General features: G+C 42.7%; 2 protein-coding genes across 2 annotated transcripts; one reads left to right on the top strand and one right to left on the bottom strand.

Annotated features, from left to right (window-relative positions):
• Positions 1-3,748: 3,748 nt before the first annotated feature.
• On the top strand, positions 3,749-5,157 carry ndufs6 (NADH:ubiquinone oxidoreductase subunit S6). Its single transcript, XM_048229591.1, has 4 exons — positions 3,749-3,933; positions 4,343-4,396; positions 4,485-4,607; positions 4,959-5,157. Exons 1-4 carry the CDS (start codon positions 3,790-3,792, stop codon positions 5,025-5,027), a joined length of 390 nt encoding a protein of 129 aa, XP_048085548.1. The 5' UTR covers positions 3,749-3,789; the 3' UTR covers positions 5,028-5,157.
• A 5,446-nt stretch (positions 5,158-10,603) lies between these two features.
• On the bottom strand, positions 10,604-13,645 carry irx4b (iroquois homeobox 4b). The gene is made up of 5 exons (XM_048229835.1): positions 13,055-13,645; positions 12,617-12,868; positions 12,256-12,356; positions 11,805-12,124; positions 10,604-11,560 (listed from the first exon to the last, which is right to left on the bottom strand). Exons 1-5 carry the CDS (start codon positions 13,097-13,099, stop codon positions 10,968-10,970), a joined length of 1,311 nt encoding a protein of 436 aa, XP_048085792.1. The 5' UTR covers positions 13,100-13,645; the 3' UTR covers positions 10,604-10,967.
• Positions 13,646-26,296: the final 12,651 nt, after the last annotated feature.

Below are 26,296 nucleotides of genomic sequence, written 5' to 3'. Positions count from 1 at the left end.
TAGTTCATAGATTTCACATGTAAAATTAATTTTATACAACCCCACCCCCATCTTGCCTGTTCATAATTCTGAGAAATTCTTGAATTGTGTGCATGTGTGCGTGTACATGTTTATGTTTATGTGTGTGTGTGTGTGTGTGTGTGTGTGTGTGTGTGTGTGTGTGTGTGTGTGTGTGTGTGTGTGTGTGTGTGTGTGTGTGTGTGTGTGTGTGCGCTTGTGCATGTGCATGCATGCGTACATATGTCTACTGTGTGAGTATGTGTCATATGTATGATTACTGTGAATGTATGTGTGTGCGTGTGTATCTGTTTATGCACATGTGTGCACATGGAATGGGTTAACATGACCCCTGGAGGCAAACATACGGAAAAAAATTGGTCATCCTAGGCCCTACGGTTCTCAAGATATTCACAGAAAACTGTGTCTGCCCTACCCTCCTTTCGGGGGGTCCAGTACAGCGGGGGGGCTACAAATCAAAACAAGAAACGATGGTTCCATGCTATCCATGTGGGGTTACATGCCCACTAAGTTTCGTGTACCCTGGTCTTTCAGTGTCCCGGGAATCCTTGTTGGTGTACGGTCACTAAATGTATACATAAAGTATTTTATTGTAAGGCCCCCCATGAACGAAAGTTCACAAAACTTGGCATGCATTCGGAGGGTGTCATAATGATCCTACACTTTCAATTTCGTGCAGTTTTGACCATGTCAGCCAGAGATATTGTGATGAAAACACCTCATTTTTTGCTTTTTAATTTTTAACTAGGTGGTGCTATACATGAAATAAGTGGTAATGGGATGGGTTGACATGCCCCCTTAAGACCAACATACAAAAAAAAGGTAGACCTCCTAGGCCCTACGGTTCTCGAGATATTCACAGAAAACTGTCTCCGGCCACCTACAGGCCAGTTGGTGTATAGTAACATAAATTAATTTATTGTATGGCCCCCCATGAACAGAATTCCACGAAACTTGGCGTGCATTCAGAGGGTGTCATAATGATCCTACACTTCTAATTTCGTGCAGTTTTGACTATGTTAGGTCACAGATACCTGCGATTACAACACCTCATTTTACTTTTTGTGTTTAACTAGGTGGCGCTATACATGAAATGAGTGGTTATGGAATGGGTTGACATGGCCCCTTGAGATCAACATACAAAAAAAAATGGTCCTCCTAAACCTTACGGTTCTCGAGATATTCACAGAAAACTGTGTCTGCCCTACCCTCCTTTCGGGGGGTGCAGTCCAGCTGGGGGGCTACAGATCAAAACGAAAAACGATGGTTCCATGCCATCCATATGGGGTTACATGCCCACCAAGTTTCGTCTACCCCGGTCTTTCAGTGTCCCGGGAATCCTTGACGGAAATTTGGACATGCGAAAAAAAACAAACAAAAAAAAAATCTGACTAAACCTATATGACCGCCGCTTCGCTGCGCGGCGGTCATAATTACACCTGTGACAAAGCTTTCTTTGCAGCCTTAAATAGTGAATTTGCTGAAGGGGACTTGGGGTTGTTTAGCAATGCCATGCAGACAACAGAACAAGGCACATCTTAACTTTCTTCCATAACAGCCCAATGTTTAGTTTAAAGATATTCAGCAGTGCTAATATGCAATGTCTAAGTGTGCTCCTTTCAGAAGATAACTACAGAGCTTTAGATAGATAGATACTTTATTGATCCCCAAGGGGAAATTCAAGAAATTTGGTCTCTGCATTTATCCCAATCCGTGAATTAGTGAAACACACTCAGTACACAGTGAAGCATACACTAATCCCGGCACAGTGAGCTGCCTGGTACAACAGCGGCGCTCGGGGAGCAGTGTGGGGTTAGGTGCCTTGCTCAAGGGCACTTCAGCCATTCCTACTGGTCGGGGTTCGAACCGGCAACCCTCGAGGCTAGCCGTGGCTAGCGTCCGAAGCGCTAGCCACGGCTGCCCCCACTGCTTTATTGCCATTTGCTGGATAAGCAATGACCAATAAGCAATGACCAATATGCCAAGAGAATGTCCACATCTGCCTATGTGTAGTCTTTAAAAAGGAAGTCTGCACATAAAATAGTACCATTTATGGTCATGAAAATTAAATATTTGGAATGATTTGCGAAAGCCAACAGCTTATGTAGAGAAGAATACATGTCTGAAAACCCTACACCCTACATTTCAGATTAGGCAATACCGTATGCACAGCAAGCAGTGCACTGATTTAAAGTCCGCTCCAAAGTCAATTAAGTTTTCTGTTAACACAGCAATGATACAGGAAAAGTATTGATGAATTTGCAATTTTATTTACAAAACAGATGAGGACAGTTGAAACACTTGTTTTGAGAGAAACAAAGCACTGCTCCAATATCATGCAACAGCTCTTTAACTTTTCATCCTTGCCGTTGCTTGTGTCTTGGGTGGGTTTTGCAGTACACACACAGCCTTCCCCTTCGCCAGACAAAGAAGCAGTCTTTGCACCGTCTTTTCAGGGCAGTTTTTGTTTTCATTCCTGACACTGGCTGCACACATGTCAGCTGTTGGCACTGTCCAAGCAAAGGCGTACGAATCCTAGAGCACACACCAACTGTAGAGGTCACAACCCTCTTCATTTGTGGAATTGCTGAGGTGATGGTGATGAAGCTCCTGTGTGCCCCCAAGGATGGAGGGAGTCGAAGAGCAGCAAACCTTGCCATTTGTGTTAGCTGATGAGACACAGAGTTCACCAACCGAGGCAGAAACAGGGCTGTCATGGTGATGCAACCTGCAAAAGTCACATACAACATAGAGTGATTACACCGAGTGTTAATTTGCAGAATTTGTGACTAAAGCATTTGTGACAGTTATTTGATAGTGTCAAAACATTATTTGATTTGACCGTTTGTTTACAGCATGTCTGAGCAGGTAACTACTACAACGTCAACACATTCATTTTGATGATACACTGTTGGTGATACACTTTAATAGTGACTCTTTATGCTAACCTTACAATTTTGTTTCGCATTAGACACTTCATGAACTCAATGAGACATTGGCCTACACTCCAATATGTCTGCATAACGTTAGCGTTGTTCATACTATCCAACTTGTCTTCCATAAATTAATTGAACTCCATGAGACATAAACTCCAATATGTCCACGTTGCGTTTGTTCATACTATCCAACTTGTCTTCGATGAAGTAATGTAAGTAAGTAATGTAAGTGTCAGCTCTCGGTGCAGTTAATGCAGCAACTCCGACAGGCTAACTACGGAATGTTGGCTAAATAGCTCATCTGACTGCATTTTGCCATAGACAGTAGCTACTACCAGCTAACGTTAGCTTTTAGCTAGTCTTGATTCTCCAGAAATGGACAACAAAAGGGGATGGGGGGAGAAGAAGAGAAATCTAAAATGATTTATCATACATACCTGCACAAAGCACTCCTAAGAAAAGCTGCTTACTTATGGATTTCAGGTAAAAACAGTACACAACTACTCATCCGGTTACTTCAGAGGTGAAAGACCCATGCATTCGGGTCATGGTAAACTTGCTTCCTGTGTGACGTAACGGCAAGTTTCTTCAGGGTCCTAATGCGAAATTCTACACTTAGGAGAATGACGTTTTTATTTATAAAGGTACATTATGAAGGGGGGTGGGGGGTAGGAACAAAGCGACATCAAAACAATATATTCTAAGAGGTTTCATATGTGTTGCATTGTGTATGACATTCAAATGTAAAATCTATTTTTTTCCCCCATCCGGATCAGAAGTGGAAGTCCCTTCCATGCTCGCAGACGCAGAGCATTTCGGGTAGCGTTCTGAAAACATGGCGTCTGTTGCTATCAGAGGTCTGTCCTTCAGTAAGACTGCAAAGGTTTTGCTCTCTCCGTTAAGATTGTCTGCCGTTCCTGTAAGTCGTTATGGCGTAGAAGTTTCAAAGCATGGAGAGGAAATCACTCACACCGGACAGGTAACGTATGCATATAATAACCTACATGACTATCGATAAAGCTAATGCTCGTTTGCTAGCTAGTTATAACATAAGTTAGCAATGCTAAGTAAGTTTTCAGCTGGTTTGCTTGGAATCTGTCGTTACAGTAGATGTAGGGGTTTAACGATGCACTGAGTGAGACACGCTGCCAAATATCGTATATCGATATCAACGTTAGCTGAGCTCCGCGTTGTCGATCCATGTAACGTTGTGAAGTCACCATCAAAACAGTTGCTATCGCTAAAACTCTAATATAACAACGTCACTGCCCAGTAGTTATAACGTTTTACTTAACGTGAACATTTATTTGTCAGCTAGATTTGCTAGTGATTAGGTGTTGTTTGTTTCCCATGTATGCTTTAGTGACCAAGATGTTGTCACATTGCAGGTGTATGATGAAAATGACATACGAAGAGCCAGATTTGTTGGCAGAGTGAAAGAGGCAAGTATTTCACAACCTGTTCCTTGTATTTCTGACTTTAGCTTATCAGTTATAGTTACTTATTTGTTGTCGGACATTGCTCTGGTAGGTGAACAAAAACTTCGCCATCAACCTGGTGGCAGAAGAACCTGTGACTGATGTTGAAGCAAGGGTTGTGTCTTGTGATGGTGGTGGCGGCGCGCTGGGACACCCCAAAGTCTACATCAATTTGGTAATTATCTCCTGGTTGGAATCTGACAGAACTTGGTGTATATCACCAAAGAGTATAGAAGCCTTCTAGGGTTCTTAAGGGGCTTCTATAGTCTTTGGTATCACCACATTATTTACAGACTACTTACACACATCATTGTCCTAGTATATTGTTTGTGTGTGCAAGCTGTGTGTGTGTGTGTGTGTGTGTGTGTGTGTGTGTGTGTGTGTGTGTGTGTGTGTGTGTGTGTACGTGTGTACGTAGGTACACGCACATGCACACTTACCTGTCTGCCTAAGATTTTCTTGTGGACTCTTGAAGGTGTAGACCAAAGACAAAACCCTAACATTGATTCCTTGCCTTTACGTTCAGGACAAAACAACAAAAGTGGGCACGTGCGGTTATTGTGGACTGCAGTTCAAGCAGAAGGGACATCACTGAAGTAATGTTCATTCCTCTGTAGTTTTTTGTCTCAGAGTAATAAGTTATTTACCTGTTTAAATTAAACAGATGCATTGTACTTGTCCATTAGATTTCTTGTCCTATACAATAAACATAAATCAACTCAAAAGCTTACTTTTATTCTCCAATGATACCTCCTCTATGACATTAATGTTTGAGTTACACCCAAAGATTACAGTGTCTCTATGAATCACTATGACATAGCTCTCAAGTTTTAGAACCTAGTCTTCCCACTGGTAAGGTGTTTAAACAGGATTTCAGTTTTTTTTATTCAACCAGTGCTTGCAAGATTGAGAAATACCAGTGCAGCCTCTTAATAACTTATTGTGAGAGAATTTCCTCAAATCAAGAAGGGTGTTTTCTGTAATGCAATATCCTGTGTTCACAGGTAGAGGTCAGTGTTGACTCATACAACTAAACACCCCCCTTTCACAGGTCAGGCACAGGAATTCGTATTCTTTGGTTTTATGCCCTTATTCAGTAGATGTGCAATTGCTTTTTCACAAAATGAGTTTAATTTAACTCTTCCTGAAACATGGTGTGTAACCAGTTAGATTAAAGGTGCCCATTAATTAAATGTTTATCAGCAGTCTCATTTATTGTGACCATGTCCATTTATTCATTTCATTTTAACAGCAGATGCTTTCCATATTGTCTTGGTCTCATGATATTTGCTAAAACAAGCCTGAGTGGTAGATCATTTGTCTCTGCAAAATAGGTAATCCTTTAAAAGGCCCTATTTTGCAGGAATGAAATGAAATACATTTCTTATTATTTTGATTTTCCAAGTGGCAGCTATTCAGTCTAGAATTCAAAACATTTTAAGGACATTATCATTTTAAAAGTGGATCTTTGTGTTTAGGCCTATGTGCCAAACCAATACCTACTATGAATAGCCTTTACCTGACCCACACAGACGGAGACAAAAACAAACCATGTGCACCCACGTATAGCATGCTGTGGTTCACTCTGTGGACCTGCAGGCTGACTTAAATTACAAGCAGGCCTTCAATGGATTTATGTAAAACAAATCATGATGCCATAAGATTATCTATCCATGACCGAACTTTGGGCTTTCCTGGAACATGTGAATGACAACCATGTAAACAACACAGAGAAGAGAATCTGAATTATAAATCGCATCGCCAAGCAGCAGTCTGTCTAGTCTGCTCACGCTAAAGTCGGGATAACACCAATGGGGATTTAGTCTGATAAGGACCACGAAGGTGGAACAATACATGCGTAAGATCATATATATATTTCATCAGGAGAATTCTCTGTTGGCTTGACCGTGCCAAATTGGCCCATGTGCGGTCCGCAGGCACTGAGGTCTCTGGTGGTGCGTGGAGTGGAACCAGGTTTTCTAGCTGAAAGGTTTCAGGTTGAGGGAAGCGCAGCCATGCCGTTATAATTGGGAGCGGTGACAGAATGAGAAAGACAGCCCGACTCTCATTAACCCTCATACACTGTATGTTCTGTCCAGCGATATGGTAGAAAGAGAGGCTGCATCAATTGTTAGAAATGGTGGTCTTTGGTCGACCCCCTCTCCACTACCCCGAAAAGAGAAGTAGGCTACATTGCAGGTGGTCGGTTAATTCAAACATTGCTCGAAGCGAAATCTTGAAGTGAAACTGAGCATATGAATTCCGCGGAATAAAAAGCGAGGCTTTTCTATTATTCATTGACATGAAAACATAGACCATGGCAGGGTTACGTGGTTGATTTACTATTATGTTGCATTAGACTGTATGTTGCATTCTAGCTGTTGCAGGATACGTTTTGTTTTTTATGTAAAATGTTGTTGTATGCATATTGTGTCAATTAGGCATATGCTACATGTTTTGGGTGTGTGTGTCGAAGAACTAGCTTACTACTCTAGAGATTTTTTTTTATTTAACAGTTCGCTGCATCTCAACTTTGATGAAAACTTTCCGTCAAGTACCAACATCGGAATATGTGACTTCTGTTGTAAGCAGACTTCAGTGGTCACTGCATCGCACCCACAATAAAACACACGCGCACACACACTTCTTTCCTCGCACGCTGACACACACGCCCACGCATGCACGCAATGACATGTTCTTATCTCTAATTACCCCGCTGGCCTGTCACATTTCGCAACTTAAGGCTGTGATGTGTTAGCGCTCACTGGAACTAATTACCGACGTTGCCCTCTTCTGAGTCCCATGTACTAGTTCTGACCTTTACCTATGAGACCATGTCATGTCTCTCTACTCAGACAGCTGGCTGGCCCGCAGTTCCTGTGGAAACAGACACACTGTGACAGGTGGGTCCGAGAGTTTCCACACTTAGATGAAGACGGAAAAGACGCGCACGCGCGCGCGCATGTGTGTGCATGTGCATGAGAGCGCGTGCCCGTGCAACCGGAGCTTGTGTCTTCTGCAGATGTGCGTATGCGAATGAGAGATTGAAACCGAAATACCATTGCCCACAAAACGTTGGTGTGCGAAAAAAAATCTAGACTCGAGGCCTTGGGCATCAATAACAGGCCTACAACTTAATGCTATGGTTATGGAATTTAGCAGACGCTTTTGACCAACTTACAGAATAAAACAATACAATAGTTGAAAAAATGTGATGTGATCTAATGTAAATCTGCTAGGCCTAACCGATATGATGTCAACTAGAATACGACACATCGAACACGAATCTTATCCTCGCATGGTCCATCCCGTGCTGAAGCATTCAGTCAGAAATTTTATGAGCAAATTTGCTCGTACAGGCAAAAGTATTGTAGCATATTGTTTTGTGACATAAAGAACGGCTAAACTAATGTCGATTAGCTTAACCCTCCTGTTGTGTTCGCGGTCAAGTGTGACCGATTGACAATTCTTTTCAATTCTCTCAAAAATATTGTTAACTTATTCTGGCTACCATGAGGCTCCATGACTTTGTTAACACAGGGCATCTGAACACACATTTTTTTTTAACATATTGAACACATAACAATTTGAGTGTTTTATTTAACTTTAGAACCTGTGTATTCCCGGTCAAAAATGACCAGCCATTAGAATTGAATGGGTGAGAAAATGGTCAGTGCATAAAATTGAGTCCAGGCACATAGGCTACTTATTGATCATATGGACTGTGTCTGTGCTTCTGTAGGCTACATTAAAACACAAACACACCCTCGTCCCTTTTTTGCTTCTATGCCAGCCCCCGAAACCTGTTCCCAGCTGATATTTATGAATATAATATTCCCCTTTCTGACTCGCATGAGCTCAGGTCAATGAGCAAATAGCAAATGGAAGTTCAAAACTGGTCATATCCAATAGAACCCAAGTTGATACAAAGGTCTATCACAACATTAGTTGATAATATATGTGCTATAGATTTATAACAAGGCCTAATGCAGCGGTCATTTTTGACAGGGAGCACAACACTAGTAAACATGAAACGAACACAACAGGAGGGTTAAGAATCTCTGAGAGTAGGCCCTTGGCCCAACGTGTGTGTGTTGTCGAATGTTGTCAGCACCAGGGTGTTGTGACTGCGTGTTAGACCCTGTAATTTGTGCGAAACAGGGACGTAGAACAGATTTAAGTAACTTACCCTGAATGTAGACTAACAAACTGGACATAATGGCATTACATGGCTGGTGGAACAGCCAGACGTGTTAGCAAGCCTGTAAATATCGTGTTCGTGCTCCCAGACAAGACCTCTGTGCTGCATGTTCAGGGTGACAGTCAGGGGAAATAAGTGATTCAAGGGGCACTCATTTTTATTGTAGGATAAGCTGTGATGGTAGGCTTTTTTCATTCTGGTTTTCACTAGAGGTCCTGTGTCACAGATTGCCGTGACATGTAAAAAATTGCTAAAGACTCATCGACTGTGGGCTGTCTTAAAACATTGTTTCTTACTGTTTCCATGTTTTATTGTGTATATTGCCTTCCTTCCTAGAGCAGAATGTTGGTTAGGGACACGGGCAAAATAATATAACAATACAAAGACCATAGGGCAAACTGTTGTAGCCTAACGCAGCATTTATAGCAGCTGTAAAGTTGTATCACACACCCAGATCGAGCTCGACTCACTTCTCACCTCATTGTGTAGAAGAAAGTAAAGTTTACGGTAGAAAAAGCTGGATGTCATTATTTATTATCTTAAACGTAACTTATTTATAAAGCAGAAAAAGAATGGAATTCTCGGCTGAATTCGTCTTGAATTATTCACCTTGAAATAGTTAATTCCATACAAGGCAGTGGCAGATCCCTGCTCTGTTCTAATAAATACTTTAACATCCTAAGCCTCTAACTTAAAAATAAATAAATAAATAAATAAATGGGTAAATAGAAATAAACGAAAGGAAAAATATTGTCTATCCCTATCCCGTGTGTGCCCCCTATTCCCTCAGACAGTCTTTCTTTTAGGCGGAAAGTCTTTCAATTCCGAGAAGTTAAAGTAAATAATTAAGGCTTTAGAGAATAAACCAAGTCCGCAAAAGACACAAAAATCCATTTTTATCCTTTCACGTGCAGTTGAGCACCATTATCAAAAAGCTACTCAGGTGAATTTGTGCAATTTTCAATTGCAATTGCACGATTATTTACATTTTGAGGGATAATTTGTTGTATCTTTATCTATTGTGTTTCATAACGGTATTGTATGTAAGAAATTAACAGTTTAATTTGTGCATAATAGTTTAAATGCGTCTCCTCTATCTAAATCCCCTCTAAATATTATCGTCTTACCTATAAACCATTCAGGCTATTTAAGAATAACAACCATCTGAACAGTGTACTTTACCAAAAAGGTGTGATAATACAAAATTCTATGTCTTAGACGGCTTGCCTTAGGGGTTAGTAACTTCAATACAGCCAGTTTTTTCTAAATGTTTCTGAGGCAGTTCGTCCTTGTATGTGTTTCGTCAAAATACATTACATCTCCTAGGGCGAGAAAGGTCTGCGGGGAATTACTACAGTCGATAAACCTATTAGGTTTGTAGATCGTCGGCAGGCCATATCCTTTAACTCTGCCCTATTAATGGAGGCTATGGGGCTCGCTCAAGACTCGGGGAGTGTGTAGTCGATCTCCACGGTGCAGCTCCCTTGTTGACACAATCAGAATCACTTAATGAAAAGCAACGCTTGACTGAGTACGGTTTCATTTGGGGTCTGTGTAAAAGTGCCGTTGATTTAACAATTTAGCAGCACTCTCCTATGTGTATTTACATTTAGCATGGTTGAGTGATCCCAACCTCCTCCAATATTCCAATAAACACACGAGCGGGGTTTGAAAGTCTCCCTCTATCTGGCTTGTGGCCCTGCACGTACGTCCCAAACTTGCGTTCAGTAACAAACACACACTCCCCTCTCTCTCGTGTGTGTGTGTGTGTGTGAGAGAGAGAGAGAGAGAGAGAGAGAGAGAGAGAGAGAATGTGTGTGTGTGTGTGTGTGTGTGTGTGTGTGGGAGAGAGAGAGAGAGATCGCTTGCAACATACGTACACAACTTTGTGTCAATGTGGAATTGTGTATGTTTCAGCACCAAGGACAGCGACCAACAATTCAATCACACATTAGACCTACAAGTTTTTTTCTTCTCAGCGACCTTTTATTTCAGTGATCTGTTAACAAGACGCAATGTTTGTAACATGTGTGCTCTTGTGTACTACAGCAATGATGGCAGGGAAACAATACACGTTTTACATTTGGGAGTCTGTGTCCACATGCCTCCAATCAAAAAGTGAGAACGTGTCCTGCAAAGCAAAGGAAGCACAATAAAAAATCTTGGTAAACTCTTATCCAAAACTTATCCTCATCCTTAATTTTGTCTCTTCAAACGATAATTGTTCATATTTCTGCAGAGTCAGGAACCTTTCAGTCACGATGTAGGCCTATAGGCCTAATAGACAACACAAAGCCGCATCTTTACAAAAAGGGAAACAAGTTGTTATTTTCTTTAAGTGAGCTGTGTAGCAGTAACGTTCCCGAGTGAACTATCCTGTGCAAGACCTGTTCCACTCCACAAGCTGGAGTGTGATGAAGTCTGATTCAAAGTGCTCTGTCGAAATAAAGGATCGTGAAAGACACCGTCGACCCAGTTCCTGAGTGTAGCGACAGGGGAGTCCTGCGGTCTATCTGCCACACCCAGGACTGGAGGACCACCTGGAGAAGGAGGATTGGTCGGTTGGCATCTGTGCATACAAGATGGGTACTCTGTTTGGTTTAAAGAAATGGCTGTCTGTGCCAGGGACCAGATTTTAGGTTTGGGCTCTGATCTTGGCTGGTCTTGTTGATAGAATAGCTTTGTTGTTTCGCTGGCTTGTGCGAGTGATCTGGCACAGTCTTTATGAAAGCCATCGTTTCCATCAAAGGATTCAGGCATGGACGCACTTGCTGGCGCCTCTTCAATACGATCATTTGAACGTCCCTGAGAGTGGGTGATCACGTGAAATTGACGTTTGGGCTCGCACTCGGAGCCATCCGACTCGGTGAGATCAAAGTCTTCCAAATCACTTTGTGCAAGGTCGGTGTCCACCCCGATCCGATTATCTGAAAATAACGAAAATGGCATGATTTAAGAATACGCCCAGCCCAATTTGTTTCATGGTCAAATTGTTGACGTTTCTAAACTAAATGGGAAGTTTAATGACACAACAAGGACCTAAATGCAAAGCCTACAGCCTTTACAATCGAGACATGACAATTATTAACTTAATAAAGGAACAGCTTCCATTTAAAATACATATTATAAGAGCACCTGTTGATCCCATTATCAAAGTTAGTTAACACAAACCATTGAATTCCTTCACGGATTTGATTGGTTCCGGTTGCGATCCCTCTGCGTCGTCACTGTCGTCATCACAGCCTTTGTCGTCGGAGTTCTTCGTGCGCGGGGACCAGGTCATCTTGTTCTCCTTCTTCAGTCTCCTGCGCGCGTTGGCGAACCAGGTGGACACTTGGGTAAGGGTCATCCTCGTGATGATGGCCAGCATGATCTTCTCTCCCTTGGTGGGATAAGGGTTCTTCTTGTGCTCCTGCAGCCAGGCTTTCAGAGTGCTTGTAGTCTCTCGGGTAGCGTTCTTCCTCCTTGTGGCCACGTCCACAGATGCATATCTTAACAGACAGTATTTAGAGCATTGTTAAGCTTTATCCATATGATATAGGCTAAACGCAAATCTTCACAGTGGCACACAACTTTACAATGGCAGTATGAAACATTGGCACAGACCGTAGAAAAGTTTTACCTGTCGTACTGATACTGTCCAAAGGTGTGGTCATATTGATAATACGCACTTTGCGCAACACCTGAATGTGCTGTTGCTGCCTCTTTTCCATCCAGTTTTCCCTACAACACAATACATTCTAGTTTGATCAAAATAATAGACAAAGAAATACTATGTAGACTATCTGTTCCTTCAGTGTCACCTATTGGCTTAATATGCTAGCTAAATGATAAAGTGATAGATAGATAGATAGATAGATAGATAGATAGAAGAAACACCGAAACAACCTCTACTTGAAAAGTTATTTTTTTGTCTGAATGTGCTTGTCATTGCTGAAATAATGTTCATGAATAATGTTCATGGGGCACCACACAAGTCTTACCAGGGAATACAGGGCAGTGGCGTCGCTTCCACATGATGTGTACGTCCCGTAACCCTGGCTTTTGCTGTAAGGACTCCCGTACACCCCAATGGCGGTGGCAGGGTTTAAGTCGTGTCGAGCCGAGGCCAGAAGCCTGCTTTCGTACACGGGACAGTACAGCGAGCTCTGCGGGGAAGTCGCCAGACTAGGCTCCATCAGGGACCTACCGCTGGACTCGCAATAGGTGCTCAGGGTATTGGTGGCCACCAGCAGCTATGGTAACAGTAAACAGGTGAGATCAGCGTTGATGACAGTAAAGAAATTCAACTAATAGCCTAATTGGATAATTAGTTTTAACTTGCCAAGCGTATAAGGAAAAAGTTGAGGCTGCTGCACATGCTTAGTAATGACATACTGATAGCCTACTGATATTTATACTTTTAGATGGAGAACACTCACCTGCGGTGTAGTTGTGTATGAATAGCCAAACTGTGAATATGACATGGTCCAAGACAGAGGTTATGGCTCAGTCCCACGCCAAAGTTGTGCCGGCTGACATACGTTCATCGGTATAAGTAGTCCTTTACTGGATGCACAAAGCTCCAGGAGTGAGGCAAAAGCAAGGATCCGATCAGCCTCAGATATGTTTTTGCGTTCAGAGAAATCGTTAACAATGTATTATCTATCGCATATAAACTGTTAACTCCTCTTCGAACACACCGTGGACTTGAATAAACATGTTGTACAGTAGAAAAAATGCATAACAAAACGTCAGCCCAGATGCACGTTGTTTTAAACATCCATCCCCGTGACGTCACAAACTGTCCTTTAAAGCTCCAGGCATCTTTTCAACACCCACTTGAAAAAAAAAAATCTGGAAGTTGTACATAGCCTAAACTATCACGGGTGCAAACAAGTCATACACTTGTCTACTTATTTCTACTTTAAAAGCATCAATTCTTATAGACAGAGCGAAAAAGCTAAAAAAAAATGTTTTTAAAGAAAACTCAAATAGTAGCCTACACCTCCCTTTAGCAACCGAATGTGATCATTTCCAGTAGAAATATATGACTCTTGATATCCTCAGCTGAAGGACGTACTTGCTCGGGGAGACCTCCAGACTCAGACAAGTGAGCAGCCCCGGGGTCTCGCTCAAATTAATGAGGGTGTGTTCCGCTCTCCCTCTCCGGAACACCTGCCCGCGAGAAACGACGGGCGGATCTCACTCCAGAACATCGACAGCGCTGTTGTGGATGATTGATGAGCGCCGAGGAGCGATTAGCATAATTGCTTTTCTCTGTAGTTTAAAATACTTGTCCACGATTAAATAACATTACGGGGCTGGTAATGTGGGGGCAGAAAAATAGAAAAGCAGGGGTGAAAACAATCAGTGGACCATCTGACTGCGATGTAATAGAAGAAGACCAGGCCGGTACCAAGAGATAAATGGGGATCTTTCAATTCTTTTGTAAAATGATAAATCATTGTTTTAGTCCTGTAAAGAACAATAATGCTTAACATGAGAAAGCTGATATTATCGTTTTTGTCCCAAACATGTTTTATTAATAATTTTAGCCACTCGTTATAGCAGATGAGGTTCTAATAGATGATCTAGATGATCTAATTGTAGCCTACTTCAGTCTGAGGGAAGAATTGTCAGAGTGGCTGATTGCTACACAGCTCTCCCTGAAGAAGAAACTCACCATATGTGATAGAGGTGTGAGTAGTTGTCATCATATCTGTCTACAGCTAGGAGATGTGATGAGAGCAATGTCACTTTGCTGCAGTTTTAAAACAGTGGCAGCATGGTCACTGAAGAATGAGATTTATGCTTTAGATTTAGGCGTTAGGGTAGGCCTACTCATACAGTTGGGGTGGTTGGGGCCAGTTATAATCTCCAAATTCACTATAGTCACACTTATCACTGCACTAACATATTTAATACTTCCAGTTTGTCCATTGCATTGTAGGCTATAAATCCTTGTCTAATAACAGAGGGAGATGAAGGGAGAGAGAGAGAGAGAGAGATGTGGTGACTGCTTGTGTCACCTTATGCATGTCTTTATTTGAATGGCTCAGTCATTGTACTGGCCAGATCCTTTAAAACACCACACGCAGGCGTTTTATATGAAGACTGATAGCTTCTGATGGGCGGCCTCCCCGAAGGCTTTTAAATCTATATTTTGTCACAGTCCTCCCTTCCATAAATCAATCCGTTCTCACTTACAACTATCTGAGAGCTCACTCACCTAGATAAAGACACTTAAGAGTCTAACTGACATTTTAGATCTGGAGCTCTCCGTGCTAAGCTCCATCTACTCTCCCTCAGCTGTGGCTAAGAGGTTTAGCATGTTGCTGTTCACTTAATATGCATAATAGATGAAGAAGTTTCAGTGCATTTACCGAACACTTAGTTCACTAGGTCCAGGGACTCCACCAGTGTCCTCATTAGAGATTGAAACACCGATAGACATTCACTAAACAGAAGGCTATGAGGGCCTAACACCATGTTTGCACTCTTGTTTGTCGAGGGTTCTACCAGTATAGTCCATGTGACACCTGTTCTATTGAGACTGAATGACTGTTTCTATGCCCGGGGGCCCTGGGCTGACCCATGCCTCCATTTGTTCTCCTTCGTTGACACGTTTGCGGTGTGTTTCCGGGTGTGTTGGAAGTTTACTGGTGATCTTAGACTTGTTAAAGTCATGAAGACTTCAGGGCATGTCTTTGCAACACTAGTAGAGCATGCCATGACTCTGATGCTAAGGTTGTTGCTTTAGCTCAACTTGTTTAGTGGCCTGAAGAACTGGTTATGTTCATAGACAGCACAGCCGATACCTTTTGCATTGCCATTTCCTTGTATGTTAGGTATGTTATTACAGTCAACTGCACCCACACACACCCACACACACAATCTCCCTTTAATTATCTGGTAAAAATCACACTAATTAGTGAAGTATACCTTTTATAAAGCCATGCCAATAACATTTCAGAATCTGATATCAAATATTCTGTTGGGGGGAATGGTGGTGTCAGGAGTGGATGGTGGTCTGATAGATCAGGTGGTCTGATAGATCAGGGTTTTTTTTTATTCGCTTTTCAAAAGTCAAAAATCGTTCTGTCTGTGGCTCTGTTCCTATCCATCTTCAAGTCTACCATATGTGTTTGATTCACTCTCATATTTCCCGTCATGAAATCAGGCAAGGGTGAGTGCATTGATGTATCTGTCCTCAGATATCTTCAGTGGTCCGTTGTGGCACATTTGTGGCATGTTCTCCTCTCCGTCTCTGCATTAAGAACAGGTTCTCACAGTGCTTAACAGTTCAGTGGCTTGGAGAAGGGTCTGATAATGAAAAGGCATAAACCCCACTTCCCCCAACCCCAGGGAAAGGTACACTAAATGTGTTGCAAATGTGTTGCAAACATGTACCTGCCTAGCACATCTGTCAAAGGCAGTCCAACTTTACTTTTCTGACCCATATCTTTTATGCACAATGGTGCAGGAGCTTGCAAGAGCCACAACAGTAGCATCGGCATGCAGGAGCCTCGTCATTAAAATTGAATTGTTTTCCCCTGACTTTCAGGTGGGTGATATTCAAATTGGCCCTTGTTTTGGTGGCCCTGTGATTGAAGGAAATTGTGATTGGGTTCATGGGCCCTGCCAGGACAGTTCCGCACGCGCTGAGATTAACACGACTCTCTCATTACTTGGTGGCGGGACGCTGGTGCCGGAGCGCCTTTATGGGCATAGACAAGGATGCCGAAACAGGAAAATAAGGCCCATTTGTGTTCTCAAGGTGCATTATGAATGAATGATTAATGCGCATTGGAAATGGGGGTAAATCAGGGGGTCGGATCACAGAGCTAATCATAGTCAAAACAGGCTCTTTCTGTATAAATATATAAGTATGCCATTGAATATTCAGGTGAGCGAGGGTAAAAATAATGACATTAATGCATTCTGTTCTCATGCAGGAAAAAATACAGACAACATTTGGCCACAGTGGAGTGGCCTCGTCTCTGGCTACAATGAAGAATGGTAGTAAGCAGCTGTAGTCATCTTTGTAGTCTTACTTTTGGTGTTTGTGGAGATGATGGAACCAGAGCTAGAGTTGCGTAAAGCCTTTTTCCAGGTAAACACGTATACTTGTGCATTACCAGCCTATGGGCCTTTGGTGCCCACAGGCGGGTGGATCGTAGTGCTTCAAGGAAACTCAAGTGGGCCATGGGACCCCGGGGGAGACCGGCTGGGAGCTGGAGGAGGTTGGAGTGAGAGGGAGCCCGGGTCAGATTTTCTGCCTCTCTGATTAAAATGGCGGAAGGGTGCATCCAGGTGGAACTCCCAGAGGCTGAAGTCAGCCAGCACCAGGGAGGGGAGATTGGCAGCCGCTCGCTGTCAGGATGTCTGCGGTCACAGTCAAATTGCATTTGCAAACTGTGGCACACACACACACACACACACACACACACACACACACACACACACACACACACACACACACACAGACACAGACACTAACACACAAACACCACACACACACAGACACACAAAAAATGTTTTCTATCTGAAGGAGGAACCCATCCTAAACTATGGCTGGTGGATGAGCGTTGTCTCTGTAGAGATGAGAATACAATCATCCATTCTTACAGGCCAAAGCAAATTGCCCGCAACGTTGAGTGACACTTTTTTTGTTGCGCTCATGAAGAGCCACCCCAGATTGAAAGCTTAATTTCCCTTCGACAGTCGCCACTGAGACAACAGTGCTTGTTCAATATATGAGCACTCTTTTCACCAGGCAAATTAAATGTCATTCAGCTGCAAGGGGGAGCCGTCCACTCCGTAGCGTTCCCCGGGGAGGTTCTGGGCTGGGGATGTCCCTGGTGAGTCCTCCATCCCACCCCACCCCAGCTCACTACCTGTATGGTGAGAGGGAATGGAAGCAGTGGATGTGGATGTGTGGATGGATGTGTTGGAGTGTGAGGTGGCGTGTGATGTGTTGGAGTGTGTTATTTCACCCATCTTTCTCTCTTTCCTTTTCTATCTATCTATCTATCTCTCTATCTATCTATCTATCTATCTATCTATTTATCTATTTATCTATCTGTTTCTACCAATCTGTTTCTACTTCTCTGTCTAAACATTTTCCCCTTCTGCCAGCCCAATTTCACCTAAAAAAAGACACATTTACCCTCTTCCTAGTCTCCTAGTATTTTCCTCGTTCCTCGTCTCTGTCTCTGCCTCTGTCTCTGTCTCTGTCTCTGTCTTGCTTGTTCCCCTCCTTTTCTTCTTGTGTTCTGGCCCGGGCAGCTCCGCTGGGCCAGAGGGGACGAATGGAATGCTCTCAGGCAGACGAGTCGCTCACCCAGGCAGAAAATGGATGGGAGGGGGGGGCTGGGTAGTGGAAGATGGGAGCAGGGGCGGATTGGGACGGGCGGTGGTGGTGGTGAGTGGTAGTAAGTGGAGGGGGGGGCAGTAGATTGGGACTTAAAGCTCCTCTCACACACTTTACCTCCATTGGGTGGAGTGGAGAAGAGGAGGGGGCTACACCAGGGGGACTGGTGTCAAGTGATCTCTGACACCTCGCTCCCCCTCTCCTCCCTTTTACATAAGAATCCTTTCTGAGAAAGGGACCAGAAGGGAAGGCTGAAATACAGTCAGCATTAGAGACACTCACAGGAGCGGAGTGGAGCGGAGCAACCCAGTGCACTGCACACTCAGGAAGCTTGTCTTACCACAGCATGCGCAAGTCACACTTGCAAGACGCATTAGATACACACACACACACACACAAGAATGAAAGACTAGGGCTGAGACTTGCTAGGAAGAGCTTGCATTGTGTGTACAATAACTAACACTAATTGCAGTGCAGTAGGTATCGGAGATGCCGTGAGAGTGATGGAGTTATTTGAGGATAGATGCTTTGAAAAGTTGCTTTTTCTCAGAACTATGGCTAGCAGGGAGAGGCTATATTTGGAGCAGTTGAGTATGCATGACTGCTCAAGCTCACAGATGGTCATTTAAGCTTTCTTAAAAGGAATATGATACAGAAAACTCAGATGTGGCAAATGCGATCCAAATGAATAGTAAAACAGTAAATTGGGCATTATTAACGACAGCTCTGGCATTTAGGGGGAATTGGGGAGCTGGTGCAAGTGTTTTTATTATGTAACTTTTCATCATTTCAGTTGCACCACACTTTCATTGGAGATGTGTCATAGGTAACACCATGTAAGAATGTCCCTTTTCATCAGTTTTCAACGTAATGGGTACCCATTTCATCTAAAGCCTATGCAAAGGGTCATGCTCCTACCCGTGAGAGCAGCATTGCACAGTCAGTGTGTCATCAAGTTGAGTTTTGAAGTTGTTATTTTAAGATAAAATAACTACATTGTACTGTTTTAATAGCAAAGTGAAATATGAAACATCTATGTCATTATATTTTGTCAGATTACATGGACACCATGATCCACATGCATGCATCTATGCATTATTTAATAATACTTTATTATCACCATTACTTGACAAAAATACTGCCAGTTAAACTATTGGTTTCCATCTCCTTGTCATGTGGTTTTAGTGAGATACTATGGGGCATCAAGTGTAACTGACCTTATTTCATACACAGAATGCATTCTGTGCAACCAAATGTCGTCATATATTACAACACCATGCAACACCAAAAAGCCTCTAGTTTTTTCCACAGAAAACACTCACACTTAAGCATTGTTTCAACAAAATTACACATCTCGAAGGGCCTATTCTTTTGAACACAGAAAGCTAAACGGATGATTTAGGTCATTCACTAAATTAACTGTTGTGCTTTTCATTTTGTGGACAAAAGGCAAAAATGCTGTTTTGGACATCATCAGCTCATTCCGTAGACAAAAGTGATTCTGTATGTAACAGGCATCCTAGACTAATAAAGTATATTATGTGCCAATAAAAACACAAGGTGCTACATTATAATCAATCTGCATAATCATATGTTTATTTTTGTCCACATTACAGCTCTGCAATAATAGGGAAAGTTTGTTTTGCACAGAAGGTCTTTTGTCTGATACATTCAGTCAGTAGGTTACAGAAAGAACAGTCTATGAGAAAAGGTATGTTACACCCACGCCCAACAAATTACATCCATCAGGAATAAACAATGTTTGTATTATTTTAAGATAATCAGCATAATCCAAACTGTAAGTCTAAGTACACTGGACCAGTTAATTAAACACACAAGACAATGTGCCCGAGGCTATTTTTGTTGTGCAACCAAACACAGCCTTTGAATCAAGTCTTTGATTGAATTGAATTACACGTAAACAATCAATTGGACTGAGATTTCCAATTTCATGACTGAACTCTCCTGTCAATCTTTAGAATTTCTGTTACTATAGAAAAAAGTACAACCTGCGTCAAAATTTACCAAATCCAGCTGAGGACCAGAGATTTGTCATAATTGCACAAAAAAATGTAGATGGTATTGTGAAATATTTACTTGACCCTTTTCAGTTAGTTATCCAAGCTTTATAATCCATTCTCAAATATCAGTTTTTAAAACATACTCACTTCACTTAAAAGAGAATTATCATAAGTATGACTCTTATTATAATTGAATATTATTGTCCTGAATCACCCTGTAAACATGACTATGCAGAAAGAGAGTTAATTTCTTTCTATGATCTTGCAAACTCTTCAAAACAATACATATTACAATTTGACTTAAGGTCCGTCAGTTAGGATCAATGCTGTACTGTGATCTTTGTACTATAGTTTTCTAGCATTCTGTGGTTTCTTTAAAAGGATGCTGTAGTAATGACACCATACACTGCCTTGTGGACATTCAATTCTGCCCTTTATGTTTCCCCCACTTCATAATAAACCTCTCCATTGCTCCATAAGTTTTAATGTAACTGGGAAGCTGAGGGTGGTTTTTGCGTATAGGGTGTTGTGTTGGACATGACATTTCATGTCTTTGCTTACCGATTGTGTGGAGACGATCAGTTCTGGATGTTTGTGTAGCTCCAGGGCGTTTGTAAATAGATATGCAGTTGCATGACTAGGCCTGTTAAGCCGTAGTCATATCATGGTCAGGGGGCGCATATAAACTGGGCGTGGAGGGGTTGCCGGGGTGCACTGGATGGGACTTCACTTGGTGTGCGTGTGTGTGTGTGTGTGTGTGTGTGTGTGTGTGTGTGTGTGTGTGTGTGTGTGTGTTTTTGGCTTGCTTTCCAGGCCAGTGCCAGAGAGAGAGGGAGGGAGAGATGTACAAATATGCAGAGAGAGAGACAGAGAGGGAGAGATGCAGGGAGAGAGAGAGAGAGAGAGAGAGAGACAGAGCAGGAGAGAGAGAGAGACAGAGAGAGGAGAGGCCTTTAAAGTATGCATTTCCTGATCCCGCAGAGAGCAGCCGTATTCCTCCTCATTGCTTCCAGTTCATTACTCCCTCACCAGACATGCATTATTCACCCTCATTCAACGCTGCCTCCACTGGGACCAATGCTGGCTCAAAAACGTTTTAGCCTCCTTTAATCCACTATATAAAGTGTCTCTCTCTCTCCCTCTTCTCTCTCTCTCTCACTGGCTCTTCTCCTCTATCCACTTTATCTCCATCCATCCCTCCCTCTCTCTCTATCTCTATCCCTCTCTTTCTCTCCCTTTTCCCTATTCAGCCTTCGGTCCCTATCGCTTCTTCCTAGGCTCTTATTGAAGCAGACAGTGGCAAAGATGAATCGTTTCTTCAAGCCACGCCAGGAGACGACACTGTGATATCGACCGACTGGCTTCACACAGGCGCATTAACAAGACGCATTAACGTAAAGCCTATAATTAGTTGGGATAGAGCCTTAACTTTTCTTAAAAGCAACGTATTAAGAGAGTCAGACTACAGATCACAGCGGAAGCCGTTTAGAGAAAAAAAATAAAAAGCTTGGTGTTGGGTCTACTGGGCTTTCTGAGATGTTGACATTCTTTGTCAATGAAGTGGACAATACAAATGAGATACAAATGTATCAAAGGAGTTCCTGTTGTTTGGATGTCACCACCATCCTTGCGCTGGATGATGCTGGCCTCAGCTATATAGTGTGAGTGGAGGCTGGTGGGGCCTTGTGGCTGGAGAGAGCATTGCTGTGATGAGCACTCACTGGAGTCAGGCTCCACCTTCTGGACATTCTGTGTCCCTGCAACTCACGAAGTAAAACAAGTCAGTACTGTGCAGGCCAGGCCAGGGACCACACTGGGGTAATATGAACGTACAGGAGCACGCACACTTCTGTGGTTCATTTATTTGAACTTCAGCATTTTCATGTGTGTTCATTAGATTACACTGAATTCATTATCCAGCATTCTTGGCCATATGAAAAATCTTTTAATGAGAAGGAATTGTTCTATGAGGTCATTTTAAAGACTGGGCAGGATATGTGTGGAAAAAGTGGGCCTATTTAAAAAGCTTTTGAAAAGGTGTGAAATAAATAATCTGCGACTCATCCCATACTCCTACAGTTAGTCTTTTAAACCAGCACCCATTTTTCAAAAGACTTTGGGATAAGCGTGACTCCGCTTTATACTGTATATTTTTACAGTAAGGCCATAAACGTAAACACTTGTGAGAACAAAGATTCCATGATTAAATGGGATTGAAATAGGAGATGACAATAAGTGGATGAGTATTTGGGACGGAACCCACCATACCAGGAAGCCGTTCAGTTAGAATAAGATATGTCTTCAATTCAAATGATACTTTTTCTAAAAAAAATGAAGGCTTGTTTGTTTATCATTATTTGTGCAAAAGATTGTAAGAGATGCAAGCATCGACGCTTTGAACCATATTGTATTCACATACCTTTAAGTCATTTCTAATCATGCATTTTGATAAAAATGTCCAAACCAATTCAAACACAACCTGTTACAGAACGCTAGCATCCCCATACTCCGAAGGCTCTGGCCTGTGACCGGTCGCAACCTTTCCAGAGACGTGGAGCTAATGCGGGTGACTGCTGAAGGAGGGAGCTGAAAGTGATAAGTGCAGTTTAAGTGGCTAGAGCCGGAATGGCTCCTGAAAGGAAAGTGTTGTGCTCTGAAGGGGAGGGAAATGGGTAATGACAGCTTCAGCCAGGCAGCAGTAAACACCGCAGGTCCTTCAGAGCCAAGAGGAGGGGGTCTGGAGGTGGTTGTGTGTGTGTGTGTGTGGGGGTGGAGGATGCTACTGCTGGGTCGAAGGTCAATAGATAGTGTTTTAATAGACATGGTGGTGTGGCACACACTCACACACACACACATGCACAACCACACACAGATGTACACAGAAATGTGGGTGCGTGCCCACACACACACCTACACATTCCAGAGGGCTACATACACACACACATATGCTTGCGTCTTTATGACATCTGTCTGGGCACACACACACACACACACACACACACACACACACACACACACACACACATACACATACACTATCCCCATGGATCTGGCGCTGAGATAGGGATGTCAAGGATTTCAATGTTTCAACTTCCACCAACCCTTCCAGAGACCATCTGGGCCTCGTCCGACCTCTCGGTCTCCTGTCCTTTCCTGCTGTCTGATGTATGAAGATGCACTGGCCAGAAATAAATCACATACACACACACATCTTTCATAAAATGCAACATTTATGTGCAGTATTTCAATCAAGTTGATTTCAACATATCACCCAGTATTAAATGATTAAAATGCTTCACAAATATACAGATCATAACATGAGTCAATAAGTTTTCAAGTTTTCAAACCTTTTTCACACGATATAGCATTGATAACCTTAGACCCAGACCATGGATCAGTGCTTTTTTGGCGTATCAACAACCATGTGTTTGAATGATACCCTTGAAACCCAATCCAGCTGGGTGGGTGGCATCAACGCTAGCTGAACAAGAGACGATTTGGTGTGGAGGAGATCAGAGGTTAAGGTTAGTGTTAGCATTGTCATGGTGGCTGATGCATTATAATACGAGCTGTTCCTAGATTGCTCGTTTATGTCATACATATAACATGGGGGTTTCTACAATGATACGTGGAATTTCAGGTCATATTCCAAAATTTCAGCGAACCAGTAGTGTGTGTTGTATTGCTATAGGCTACAGAAAGACCCTCTTACATCACCCCACACACTCTCATACTAATGCATGAATCACTACGCCATCACACTAACACTTCCTTGTATATTTAATCCTACATATGAAACCTATTCTTGCCTATCGTCGGAGTTAACAAATCACATAACCCAAATTATACCAGTATGTCCAGGCACTCACCAAACATTATTCCACCTCTTGTTCTGAACAATTAGCTTTGTACTGTATGTTTACCTCGACAATTTGCTGTAATATGCAACTACAAAATGAGAAGCCTCTTGCTCACTTTACACAACGGTTGGACAGCCACTGATTACAGTAGTGGGTTAATTAAACGATTTCACCAAGCCATTACTTTTCAGACGGATATTGATAATATTGAGTCCATGTAGCTTGCCTCCTGCCATTAAATTACTTTGACTTTTTTGTGAGTGTGTGTGTATGTGTGTGTGTGTTCACTTTAGTGGTCACTGACCGCACACAGTGACGATGACTTGATTGGACAGCAGTCGGCGGAGTTCCATTTTCCTCGGAGAGCACTTTCGGCTCCCGTGGGATATGCCACTCCATATTTCCAAGGCCTGTCTGCAGGATTCTGTGTCTCCTTCGATTCCCCTGCCGCCGACAGAGGGGACGCTTAAATGTCTGTGTTGTTGAGTAACACAATACCTGCCAACTGTTTATGTGATCAATGACAGGCCACTCACAAGCTGGCCAGGGTTAATGTGGACCATTTGACTCAATTACCTTAAGCACAGGCTGGGAGAAGAGGGGGACAGAGAGAGAGAGAGAGAGAGAGAAAGGGATGAGGGATCACATAACTCTACCTCCCTGTCTTCTCTCTCTCTCTCGTTCTCTGCCTTTGAGAGACCCATTCTTCCCCTCCCTGATGAATCATAGTGGCTTATTCCATATAAAATGGCATGCACACGCCCACTGCACACATATGCATACACCCACCCACACACACACACACACACTCACAAACACAGATACACACACATCACATACACACATTTTAATGCAGCCACTGTGTGTGTGTGTGTGTGTGTGTGTGTGTGTGTGTCCAGTATGATTCCATGTCAGGCCCCTGCCAGATGGATACATTGTCTGCTGGTCTAGATAATTCTCACACTTATGCTGCAATCACAGGGAATAATGGCTCGTTCAAACAACCTGCCCAAATAAATGGCAGCAGTTTATATTGAACACAATCCCATTAGTCAACCTGTAATAAATGACCTCTCCCACCAACTGAAGAGAGGGAGGGAGGGAGGGGTATGGCTGGTGAAGAGAGAGTGTGTGTCCCTCTCTTCACTACTGGGAGTGTTGGAGCTTAATGAAATGGTCTTTTGTCTGCTTGGTTGAACTCATTTGATTTTTTTTCTCATCCCCACCCCTTTCTCTCTCTCTCTCTCTCTCTCTCTCTTTCTTTTCCTCGCTCTCTCTCTCCCTTTCTCTCTCTTTCTCTCCCTCACTCTCTCTCTCTCCCTTTCTCTCTCTTTCCCCCACAGGCCCTCCTGTATCCTGTGATAAGTCCTCAAACCACTGAAGCCTGTAATGACTCCATTACCGAGACCCCTGCCAGTGTGAGTGTGTGTGTGTGTGTGTGTGTGTGTGTGTGTGTGTGTCCAGCCCATTATCAACTGTAATCATTTTGCACTCAGGGTGATAATAAGGTCCAATGCTGATCTACATCCTCAGTAAAAGTCACTCATGCATACACACATACACACACTCACACTCACACATATACACACAGAGATATTAGCTAGGTAATTATAATGGAGGGGAGTCATCATTAAATACTCAGACAAGACAGCAGGTCAATTGCTAGTTAATTTTCTTTTGGTCTTATGAGGCATACAAACACATGTGCACACATTCCCCCCCACCCCCAACACACACACAGAAAGATAGAGAGAGGGAGTGAAAGAGAGAGAGAGAGAGAGAGAGAGAGAGAGATAGGCAAATTTGATGGTAACTACTCAACTGTGACTTATGAGTGACCTGTCGTTTGGCAGCAGGTCCACACCATCATTATTACTTAATGTTGAAACAATTCATTTTCTGCATCAGAGGGAAATCCATATGGTTTGAGCGAGACAACCAGCAGCTGTGTCAGAGTCGACATGAATTATTAATTTCTATAGGATAATGGGCTTCACCTCGCCTTATTAAAATTAAATTAACAAAATCGGATTTACAATTCTTACAATAATCATGGATTTAAAAAAAATATATGGCAATGATCTAAATGAATGGTATTTAAAATGGTTTATGGTATTAACATAAATTCATCCATTTCTCTGTATCAGAGGCGAGTCTGTTGAGTATGAGGCTTAAGTGTTACTCTGTTGGTGAGGCAGTGGAGGACTCTTTCGTCTCTGAAGAAGTCTCTTGGTGCCCCTCGAGGCTGTGTTTTGGGAATTGGTTAACATCATCATCTAGCTGCTGCCTCTCCATCGTCCTCTCTTATCCTTCCCCAAAAGAGAGCTTCGCCATGGGAGACCAAATACCACCCCCACCCTCCTCCATCCCCTCCTTATACTGGGGGGGAAGATGGATGAGTCACCAAAGCAAATAAACAAACGGGGG

The sequence above is a fragment of the Alosa alosa genome, chromosome 20 (genome assembly GCF_017589495.1).
Source record: "Alosa alosa isolate M-15738 ecotype Scorff River chromosome 20, AALO_Geno_1.1, whole genome shotgun sequence".
In the NCBI taxonomy this organism is placed as follows: Eukaryota; Metazoa; Chordata; class Actinopteri; order Clupeiformes; family Clupeidae; genus Alosa; species Alosa alosa.
The sequence above is the reverse complement of the archived record's forward strand: the minus strand, read 5'-3'. Positions and strand labels throughout refer to the sequence as shown.

Coding starts and splice junctions, on each gene's coding strand:
- irx4b (XM_048229835.1), bottom strand. CDS start 13,099: ATGTCATATTCACAGTTTGGCTATTCATACACAACTACACCGCAG. Junction 12,357..12,616: donor CCACTGCCCTGTATTCCCTG/GTAAGACTTGTG, acceptor ATTGTGTTGTAG/GGAAAACTGGATGGAAAAGA. Junction 11,561..11,804: donor ATCCGTGAAGGAATTCAATG/GTTTGTGTTAAC, acceptor CGTTATTTTCAG/ATAATCGGATCGGGGTGGAC.
- ndufs6 (XM_048229591.1), top strand. CDS start 3,790: ATGGCGTCTGTTGCTATCAGAGGTCTGTCCTTCAGTAAGACTGCAAAG. Junction 3,934..4,342: donor AAATCACTCACACCGGACAG/GTAACGTATGCA, acceptor GTCACATTGCAG/GTGTATGATGAAAATGACAT. Junction 4,608..4,958: donor CCAAAGTCTACATCAATTTG/GTAATTATCTCC, acceptor CTTTACGTTCAG/GACAAAACAACAAAAGTGGG.